At 65.8% G+C, this 10,157-nt stretch overlaps 1 protein-coding gene across 1 annotated transcript in view; it reads right to left on the minus strand.

Moving 5' to 3' along the window:
• The window catches only part of ONECUT3 (one cut homeobox 3), a 27,577-nt gene extending 24,525 nt beyond the window's left edge, over positions 1–3,052 (minus strand). Inside the window, exon 1 of the mRNA XM_017514412.2 lies at positions 1,867–3,052. Coding sequence (XP_017369901.1) covers positions 1,867–3,052 — 1,186 coding nt within the window. The remainder of the gene's footprint in view (positions 1–1,866) is intronic.
• Positions 3,053–10,157: the final 7,105 nt, after the last annotated feature.

Raw genomic sequence — 10,157 nt, forward strand, 5'->3', positions numbered from 1 at the left:
GGGAGGCTGAGGCGGGAGAATCACTTGAACCTGGGAGGCAGAGGTTGCAGTGAGCTGAGATTGCACCACTACACTCCAGCCTGGGCGACGAGAGTGAAACTCTGCGGAAAGAAAGAAAGAAGGAAAGAAGGAAGGAAGGAAGGAAGAGAGAGAGAAAGAAAGAGAGAGAAAGAAAGAAAGAAAAAGAAAGAAAGAGAGAAAGAAAGGTAGCAGCCAGGCGTGTGCCCTCTGCCACCTGAGGCCCCGCACTGCACGTCACCTTGAGGGCCGTGGCTGGGTGAGGGATGTGAACACCTGTCTGTGATGGGCACACGGGTGTCTCTGCACGTGTCACGAGGAGAGGACAGACTCAAGCCATCCAGGTTCATGTGACCTCTCTGGGCACAAGGTTACCCTGCCACAGTCAAAAGACGATTTATTTTCCAGTGCTCTAAAGTGGAGAAATCTAAGAACCCCAGAAGAGGTTCCAGCCAGTCATCTTGCTTGCTCTGCAGAAGGGGGAAACTGAGGCCAGCCTGTGGGTCCAGGCTAGGGGGCATTGTCTGGTCCCCCTGGGGTGGAGGGAGGAAATGGCTTGCTGGGGAGGAACAGCAAAGGGGCCCGGCTGTCCTGTCTTCCCCGCCCCCCTGCCTGGCTGGGCTGCCTTGGGGCACAGCCACACCCCCCACAGCCTCTTTGCTAGTGGGGCGCCTCCCAGAGCCCCCGCCTTTCTTGCCCTTGTGCTCAGAGAAGCGATCGATCAGGCGCCAGCCGCCGCAGCTATTGTCCCTGTGGCCCGGGTGGGCAGCCCCTCCCCAGCACCACCAGGGAGAGTGACCCCCACCTAGGCCAGGGGCTCTCCTGCACCCCCACCCCCCCCTAGGAAATGGGGGCCTGGTCGGGATGGTCAGAGGGCAGGTGTGGACTTAGCTGTTGTCAGCTGGGAGGGAGGAGGGAGGAGGGTCCCCAGGGGGCTGGTGGCTGAGTGTGAGACAGAGACTGAGGCAGAGAGACAGAAAGGGAGCAGCGAGAAGGGGCAGGAACAAGAGAAACAGGGAGAGCGAGAGGAAAACACAGAGATGCCAGTGTGTTCCGACCCAGAGAGGGGAGCAGTAGACAGCAGAGTCAAGAACCCAAAAGCCAGGCGGGCAGGGGCGCGCGCACCCGAGCCAGGGCCAAACTGCGCGGGGCGGGCGCCGGGGCCGGGTGTGAAGGCCTCTGGGCCGCGCGAGCCGAGGGTCTCCCGGGCCGCCCCTCCCCCGCCATTCTCGGGTGACCTTTGCCAGCGGCCGGAGGGGAGAGGGAGGGGGTATCGATCGCCCGGCCGAACTACAAAGAAGCGCGCGCTGGGGCAGGGGGGGATGAGCGCGGGCTCCGTATCTGCTACTGAGCTGCGGGCGCCCGCCGCACCGTCTCGGAGCTCTGTGGCCGGGGCTGGGGGCTCAGCAGCTCCTCTCCAGCAGTGCTGGAGGAGGGGAGTGGCACCTTAGCTGACAACAGCAGCTCGTTCGAGGACACAGCTCCCCTGAACAGGCGCGCGCGCGCACACACACACACACACAATGAGCTTTCCTGAGGGCTGCCTGGGGAGGGCTCCGGCCTCCCAGCAGTCCAAACAGTACTAGAGAACCCCTACCCGCTCCCGAAAGGGCAGAAGCGGCGACAGGGGGTGGGGGAGGCGGCACAATTCCTTTCTTCCTTTTGGCAACGGTACAAACCGGCAGGGGCGCGGATCGCGGTCTAGCTCCCTGCGAGGGGGTCCCGGGAGGCCGGGCGCGCGGGCGGGGCTTCGGGAGCTGGCCCTGGGCATCCGGCCGCCGCCGGCTAGGTGCTGGGGAGTCGGGCCCCGGCGCCCCGCGGGTCTGGCCGAGCGCGCCACGCTCCTACCTGCCAAGCGCAGCGCCGACATGCGCTGGAACTCGGGCTCCTGCAGCCACTTCCACATCCTGCGGAAGGTCTCGCGGCCAGATTTGAGCTTGCTCCACGGCTTGGGGTTGCGCAGCAGGTCGGAGAGCGTGCCCTGCGAGCGACACAGGATGCGCTGCGCGAAGATCGCTTGCGGGATGCTGTAGCGCTTCAGCTCCGCGGTGATGCGCTGCGCCACCTCCTTCGTGTTGATCTCCTCGGCCGCCGCGCCCGCGCTGGGGCCGCTGCCGCCCCCGCCGGGGCCGCCGCCTCCCCCGTGCGGCCCGTGCGCCCCGGCTGCTGCCAGCCCGCCCAGCGGCGCCAGCAGCCCCGCGGCGCTCCCGCTGCCCGCTCCGCCTCCGCCCGCGCCGCCACCGCCTCCAGGCAGCCCGCGGGCCAGTGCGTCCTCCGCGCGTCCCAGCAGCGCGGCGTGCGGCTCGAAGGCTGCGGGCGGCAGCAGCTTGTCCCCGGCCAGGTGGCCCGGCGCGCCGTAGCCGGCCAGCGGCGGGGGCGGCGGCGGCGGCGGGGGCTGCGGGGCACCGTGCAGCGCGGGCGGCAGCGCGTTGGGCAGCGGCGAGAGCGGCGACCCCATGGCGGGCAGCTCCTTGCCGTAGGGTCCGTAGAGGTGGCCCACAGAGGCGAGCGCCGCGCGTTCGTCGCGCATGAGGGTGAAGCTGCCGCTCACGCTGGCCGCCAGACGCTGCGGCGGGGGCGGCGGGGGCGGCGCGGCAGCCGGGTGCGGGTGCGCGTGGGGGTGGCCGCCGTGCGCCCCGGCCACGGCCGCGGCCGCCGCGTGCTGGTGGAACTTGTCGGCCACGGCCGCAAGCGGCGGCAGGTGCTGCAGAGGCGTGAGCGTCGTGTAGGTGCCGCCCAGGCCCGGCGCCTCGCAGGCCATGCCCATGGCCGGGTGCAGCGGGCCAGCCAGCTCCCCGCGGAAGTCCGCGCCGCTGCCCGCGCCGCCCGCGCTGCCCGCGCCCCCGGCGCCCCCGCCGCCGCCGCCGCCGTCCAGCAGGCTCGCCATACCGGCCACCAGGCCTGGGCGTCCGGGCGCCACCAGGCCGCGGTGCTGCGCCGCCGCCGATCGCGCGTGGCCCGGGCTCAGCAGCTCGCCCGCCTGCGCGTGGGCCACTCCGTGCAGGCCCCCCAGGCTCTCCAGGCTCAGCTCCATGCTCGGCCGCCCGCCCGCCGCGCGCGCTCCTCAGCGCCGGCCCCGCGTGCTCAAGGCTGCCGCATGACTCCCGCCCGCTCCCCGGTGGCTGCGCGCGAGGCTGCCCGGCTGCGCGGCGCACGGCCCGGCCCGGCTGCGAGCGCGGCCACCAGGATGTGGCAGGGGAGCGGCCGTTGGCGCCCGGGCCCTGGTCTGACGTCAGCGCCCCCGCCCACCTGCTCCCGCCGCCGCGGCCTCCCGCAGCCTAGCTCCCCGCCCGCCCCGGGCCCCTCGAGCACTAGGCAGGTCGGAGTCGGGCAGACTTGGGGCTTCGGCATCCCCCCGGGCTAGCCGTACCGGGGGACAGCGGGCGGGGGTCGGAGGACAGACTCTGTCCAGGTGGGGCTGGGGGCCTCGATCCTGCGTCTCCGATTTCGCGTCTCCGCGTGGTTCTCTCTAGAGTGCCAACTGTGGCTTTCCTGCCCGGAGCCCCCAAGTCCATCTCCAGGGAGTTTCTGGAAGTGTGGCTGGACGGTCGCCTCGGATGCACGTGTCCCCCCTTCCCTGCAGAACTCCAGGAGCTGGGTCCCTGCTGCAAGCTCAGCTACCCCTTCCCCTGCTCATAACCTAGGGAGTCACTGCCTCCTTCTCACGACCTCTTACTGGGGGAAGTGGGGGAAAAGGGAGGTCCGCTGGCTAGAGCAGGGCCTCTGTGCACTCCAGGTGCCAGCATCTGCCCAGGTGTGGGCACCTGGGCCTCCAGGTTCCCGACTGTACAATGGGCTGTTGGGCTTAGGGTTGCCAAAGCCTCCTTGGCAGGGCCCACTGGAGGCACTGGAGCCTGGCGGTGACCACTGAGAGCCTCTGTCACCCTGCAGCCCACGGAGGCTGAGGCTGGATTCCCTGCCCATCTTCTGAGACATCCCTGGTGCAAACTCTTTGGCCCTGGGACTTCTCCTCAGGGTGGGGGAAGCCGGGCCTCTCCTTCTTCTCAGCACCTGGAGACAGGTGAGGCCCAGGAGCCCCCTGGGAACTGGAATAGAGGGCGGTAGGGCTCCTGTAATCACAGAGACCCCCAGGGGACTAGATCACTCCAGTGGGGTAAGGTCATGGCTGGGGGTAGGGAGGGTCTAGACCAGAACCTAGAGGGGCCTTGTCTTGGGGGCCAGAGTCTGGGATGCAGAGTCCAAAAACCAGCCTGGGTGCCTTCCTGCTTCCCCGTGCCTCTGCCCCCAGGTAACCCTTGAGCACTTTCTAGAAGAGGAAAGGGGAGGGTCAGGTTGGTGCAGCTTCGGTTTGTGGGAGCCTCCAGTTACCCCCGTCTCTGCTGAGGGAAGAGCACAGGAGACAGTCAGGCCATCACTCCCCTTCCTTGCAAACCTTCTGGGCCAACCCCGGCCCCACCCCACTCCCAGCTCTGCACCTGCATCCGGATTCCCTGGCCCCTGGAGACGGGGCTACAAATTGGAGATTCGATTTTCTGAACTAAGACTAGGATTGGCTCCGTAACAGGGACCTTTCTTTGCCTCAGTTTCCCCTCTCTGATGTGGGAGGGGTGCCCTCCAGGCTGCCCAGCTGAGGCTGACCAGAATAGCAGAGGGGGAGGGGGCCTGATCTGGGCCCGCAGCCTGAAGTGGCCTGATCCAAGTCCTGGGGAGGGGAGGGTTGAAGGGGACCCCTGTTACTACTCGCTGCATAGGGCTCAGCATTTAGTAAGTGCCTGCTGTTTACCAGACATACTCTCTCTCCTCACTCAGCCACAGAGAGGGGGAGTCAAGTCACCATTTTCCTGGGTGCCTATGTCCCAAGGTGGGGGTGCTGACCTTAGAGCCCCCCCTTTCATTCCTACCTCTGTCCAAGTGCTAACTCCCACCCCCCTCAGGTGTCGGTCCCTAAACTTTCCAGTTGCAGGGTTCATGTATAATTTCTGGACTGTTTACATAATTGCACCCATCTTCCAGGTGGGAAGAGAGGAGCAGGTCTGAGCAGCTGAGTCCCCCCCTCCCCGTGAAGATGCTGGGTCTGGGGGGAGGGAAGTGGCTGCTCTGAGCCCTCATCCTGGGCTCCTCAATCTCACCCTCCAACAATCACAGATAATTAAAAATAATCGTGAGATCTAAAAATCAATCAGCCGCCATAAAACGCTAGCATCCCAGGCTCAGGGAAGCACACGCCAGGTGGGGGCTGGGGTCTCTATCGGTGGGAGGGTACCAAGGCGGAAGGAAGCTCCCCCAAATGCCGACGTGGGGGAGCTCCTTGGGAGCTGAGATCATACAGGCTTCCTTTTTAATATATTTTCTCCAGCTTGATTATCGTGTTCATTTTAATAACAAGCGTGTGTGGCTTTTCTAGCAGGGAAAGCATCTTGCTGGAAGAAGAAAGAGAAGAGGAGGGTCAGGGGCTCCGAGAGAAGGGCGTCTCTCCCCTCTGCTTCCTCAGGACACCCTAAGGTGGCCACAGACCCCTTCCAAAGCTTCCTAGACTTGGAAGGGGCAGCCCAGCCTGGTGGACCTAACCCTATCCAGGTCTGTGAAGCCCCTCATCCCCCCTTAGGCTTGTGGAGACTGGGACTCCCCCAGGGTCAGGGATCTCACTCCTTGTAGAGGCTGTGCGCCCACTGGGAGACTGAACAGAAATTTGCTGGCCCCAAGAGAGTGAGTGTGGCCCCCTGGACCCCCCAGCCTGCTTCTCCCCACCAGCCAGTGGCCTTTTAGTAATTAGTAAAATAGAATTGAGCCGGCCACGGGGCAGGCTGGCTGCCCAGGCCTGGATCGATCCAGGGTCATTAGGCAAATTGTGGGCGAGGGGAGGGGTGGGCTGTATGGGGACAAGGAGTACCCCTTTCAGGCCCCACGGGGACCTCAGCCACCTGAGGAAGCTCTCCGCTCTCAGTATCCGCTCCAGGAAAATTGGAATTTGTCTCCCAGAGCCCGAGTCGGTGCTTGGGAGTTGGGGAGGGGACCTCAGCAGGTGTTGGGCTGCCCCAGACCAGCGACCACCCTCTCTGCCTGGCCTGGATCCGGGACGGGTCAAGAAGAGCAGCCTCTGGTCCCACTAACCTCAGGGCTTGGAGAGCCCTGCGCATGGAGGGGTGGAGAGTTGAGGGGCTCTACCCACTCCCCAGGCCCCAGGGGTGTGCACTCCACCCCTTCAACCTCCATAAACCGACCCCCTGAGTTGGAACCCCCCTTAATCCTCCACCCTTTCCCATTTTTGGACACGCCACCCTCCCTGTTGTTACTGACTCTCTCATTGCAGCTAAAAGCATCAAAGGCAGAGTTAGATCCCTCAAATTTCCCTTCCTGGGGCTCCCCCAGAACCTTCCGCGATGCGCCCCCAACTGACTTTCTGATTCGATTTGTCTCCCACCGAAATGAAAGTCAGCGGGCGCCGCGCACCTCTCCCTGCTTTTATTAAACCGAGGTTGTTACTACAAGATGGCCATGGACGCCCCCCCCCAGGCCCAGCCCCAGTCCTAGATCCGCCCTGCGCCCACTCCCGGCCCCCCGAAACCTGCGGTCGCCCCAAATCCCGGCCGCCGGCGCCTAGTGTGTGCCGGGAGTTCTCCCACGGGACTCCAGCCGCCTTCGTTCCGGCGGGGTCCGGGGACTTTATTTAGATTTGGGGGGAGACTCTGAGCTTGTTCGGCCCGGCGGGTCTTCCGGCGGGGCAGGGCGCGGGGCCCCCAAGGTTCCACGTTGGCCGTGGGGACGTCCTGAGCGCCCCACCGGGGTGCGGCGACTTTGGGGTTTCGCCCCTGGCGGGCCCGGCGTCCCAGATTTCCTGCCCGCAGTTGCGGGGCGCCCGGGCAGATCTGGCCCGCGGGTGGATGCTCCCGCGGGCTCTTCGGCGACAGCTGTGCCCGATCGATCCCCGCGCCCGCCCGGGCTCTGTTGCCCCCGCCGCGGCGAGCGGCTCCATCGAATCCTCATCGCTCTCGGGCCGCGCCGCCCGCCGCGCGCTCGGCAAACACCGCGCCTGTTTGCGCCGGGGCGCCGGGGCTGGGCGGCCGCGGCCCGCGGGGGAGCGGAGGGGGTGGTCCCCGGGGCCCCGCGTCCTCGTCGCCTCCTTCCGCAGCTTGGCCTCCGTCGTCCGGGAGTTCTTGGACGCGGTTAGAGGAGGGAATTCCGGGTCCTCCACTCCAGGCTCCGGCAGGCAGGCGCGGGAGACCACCGGGCGCGGGCTTTCTTCCGCATCGCCCTGGCTGCGCCTCAGTTTCCCCATCTAGAAAGTAACCCGAGGGGAGGGGAAGGGTCCGGGCTCCCGCGGGAGGTGTGGCCGCGCTCCCCTTGGCGCCTCCGCCTGCTTTGCCTCCTCTGCGCCCGGCCCGACCGGTGAAGGCCAGGAAGCCGGCTGGGGCTGGAGCCCAGCGAGAGGGATCTGGGGACAGGAACGCGCCCCCTCCCGCAGGCCTGGTCCCTCCTCGCTGGGCTCCGTTAGAACCGTCTCCTCCCAGCGCGGACCCAGGAGAAAACCAGTTCGCGCTGCAGTTTGCAGTTTGGGAAAAAGGCCCAGCGGGGAGCGGCGCGGGCTGCAGGCCCCTGGAGGGTGCGCGGAAGGGGAACGGCCTGGATCAGGGGTGGGGCGGCTGGAGAGCGCCCTGATCCCGGGCTCGGCTGAGCGCGCGGGGCCTGGGCGCTGCAGGCCACGGACTTCCCCGACGCAACGAAACCCGCGTTGGGCGCCGCGCTCGGGAGGGGCCCAATCGCCGGCCCCGCGGCGGGGTTCCAGGCCCCCGCAGCTGAGCGGGATCCTGGCGCTGAGTTAAACCACCTGAGCGCCCTCCCTGCCCTGCCAGAAGGCAGGTTCCTTTCACCTTTAAAAATGTAAATAGCTTGGTTTAATTCTCTGCGCTCTCCTCTAGGTTGGAGGCGGCCCGCGGATCCCGGTCCGGCGCTCGGCGGCGCGCGGTGGGTTAGTTTGCGGAAGCCCCGGGCGAGGGGACCCGAGCAAAGCTGCAGCGGGACTGCCCTGGGGGCGTCTCCAGGGCCCCCTTGGCCCGCGGTCTCTGCCGCCTGCTGAGCAAGAGCCGAGCTCGCCGGCTCGGACCCCTGGGAGTATCCGCACCCTGAAAGCCGAGACCAGACGACCGGCAGGTGGGGGAAGCACAGGCCTGGGGGCGCCCACTCCGCAGATGCAGGGACATGGGTGCTGGCCAGGAGTGAGGACCCCTGGAGTGTCCGAGGGGAACCCCAGGTGGGTTAGGCTGGGCGCATTGGCTCTGAGCCTCACCTGGGCCTGGCCTGTTCCGGGCAGGGATTGCGCCTCCATTAAGCCGCGGTTTATCTGGACACGCCCGGGCCCTTTCTGCTGGGTCAGGAAGTGGGGAGGGGAGGGCACCCCCTTCCCGAAAGACAGACCAACGCCCATGTCCTTGCCACTCTCTCGGTCTGTTTCCCCTCCCGGGCCTTGGGTGGGGAGGAGGGTTGGACTCGGGGAAGGGGAAAAGGGGAATTGGCACCTCCCTAGGCCGAATCTGCAGACTGGGAATGGGGGAGGGGAGCCCGGCCATTCCCTGGATTTAACAAACTTCTCGGGGCGCTCCTGCTTCACTGCCCCAGACACCCTAGAGCTGCAGCCTCAGCCCCTGCGCCTCCCTCTGTGGCTCCAGTAGTTAGGGAGGGGGAAAGTCATCCCCATCTCCTGAGGTCAGGACTGGAGAGGCGGCACTCCTTCCTTCCTGCAGGAGGAGCCCTGAGGCTGGGTTTTGTAGGTGGTGTAGGAGTCCAAGTCAGGTAGGATGAAAACACTCCTTGCTATCTGAGGAAGAGGCGGCGGGGCTGGGGCAACGTCGGTCTGGGCCCGGTTTCGGGGCCCTAACCGGCCTTCATCAGGGAATGTTCGTTGAATGAGTCAATGAGATGGAACTGAATAAAGCTGGGGGCTGTTGGGGGGATGTGTTCAAAGGCAAGCCTTGAATGCCAGGCTAAGGAGGGGTTGGGCCTTCTCTCCCTGGCCAAGGAGGGAGACTCCCAGGTGGTTCTGAAGAATAATCCCCCCACCTTAGTATGCACCCAGGGAGGCCATCACTAATGTGGTGGGGGTAGAATGACTCACCCCTGTGTGTGTGTGTGTACGCGTGTGTGTGTCTCCGGCGGTGTGGGGTGGCTGGGGGAGCTTGTCCCTGGGCCAGCAGGTGAGTCACCTTGTGCTGGAAGGAAGCTCGTTTCTCCCTTTGTTTTTCTCCTTCCGGGCTCCCCAGGGGTGGGGGTGGCGTTCCGATTCCCTGGGGGAGGGGTGCGTCCCGCAGGTCCCAGCTGGCAACTGGCAAATTCCCATTTTTCAGGTGAGGAAACTGAGGCACAGGGAGGTTCTGAGATCTGCCTGAGGCCACCAGCTGGCCAGCTGACCTCAGGCCTAAGGGATTGGGCGACCTGGGGCTGAGTCCCAGCGGGTGTCCAGTGTGTGCGCGAGGTGTGGACACACTCAGCATCGAGGCTGGCTGGCGGTGGGGCCGGTCTCTGGAGAGGGTTGAACAGATCTCAGCGACAGAGAACGTCCCTGCGTTGGGGTCCCCCTCTGACTGAGCCCTTCAGGTGATCCCAGGGAAGGAGGGACCCTCTGGACCCAGCCGTCGGGGAGCTCCTCTGGAGCTGGAGGGGGCCCCCATTCTGGCCTGTGAGCTGGCCCAGGGCCTGGAGGGGATTTGAGGAACCGGCTCCCCACCTCCACCCCTCCCTGCAGCCATCTGGTTAATCATTAGAGGCAGCGGACAGGGGAAGGGGCCGTCGCCTCCCCACCTCTGAGCCCCGAGCCTGGAGAGAGCCAGCAGGAAGCAGAGCCTGCCCTGTGGGGCCCAGGGCAGGGCAGAGAGGGAGTCCAAGAGGGGCCTGTTGGTTGGGGAGAGCAGTTGGGGGTGTCAGAGCAGAGACTTCTCTCTGGGCCTCAGTTTCTCCCACTGGGAAAGAAAAGGGGGATTAGATGCTCTTGAAAGGTGAGGGCAGGATGGGGTTCTCTGAGGGTCCTCTTCCCCACTCCCCCGCTTCCTCTCTCCCCCTCCTGCTCCCTCCACCCCACTCCTCCTCTCTCTTCCTCCCCCTCCTCCCCCTCCTCCTTCTCCTCTTCCCCCTCTTTCTTCCTCCCCACCTCTCCCTCCTTCTTCCTCCCTTCTTCCCCATTCTTCCTC

This window comes from Cebus imitator, unplaced genomic scaffold (genome assembly GCF_001604975.1).
Source record: "Cebus imitator isolate Cc_AM_T3 unplaced genomic scaffold, Cebus_imitator-1.0 Scaffold524, whole genome shotgun sequence".
Classification (NCBI taxonomy): domain Eukaryota; kingdom Metazoa; phylum Chordata; class Mammalia; order Primates; family Cebidae; genus Cebus; species Cebus imitator.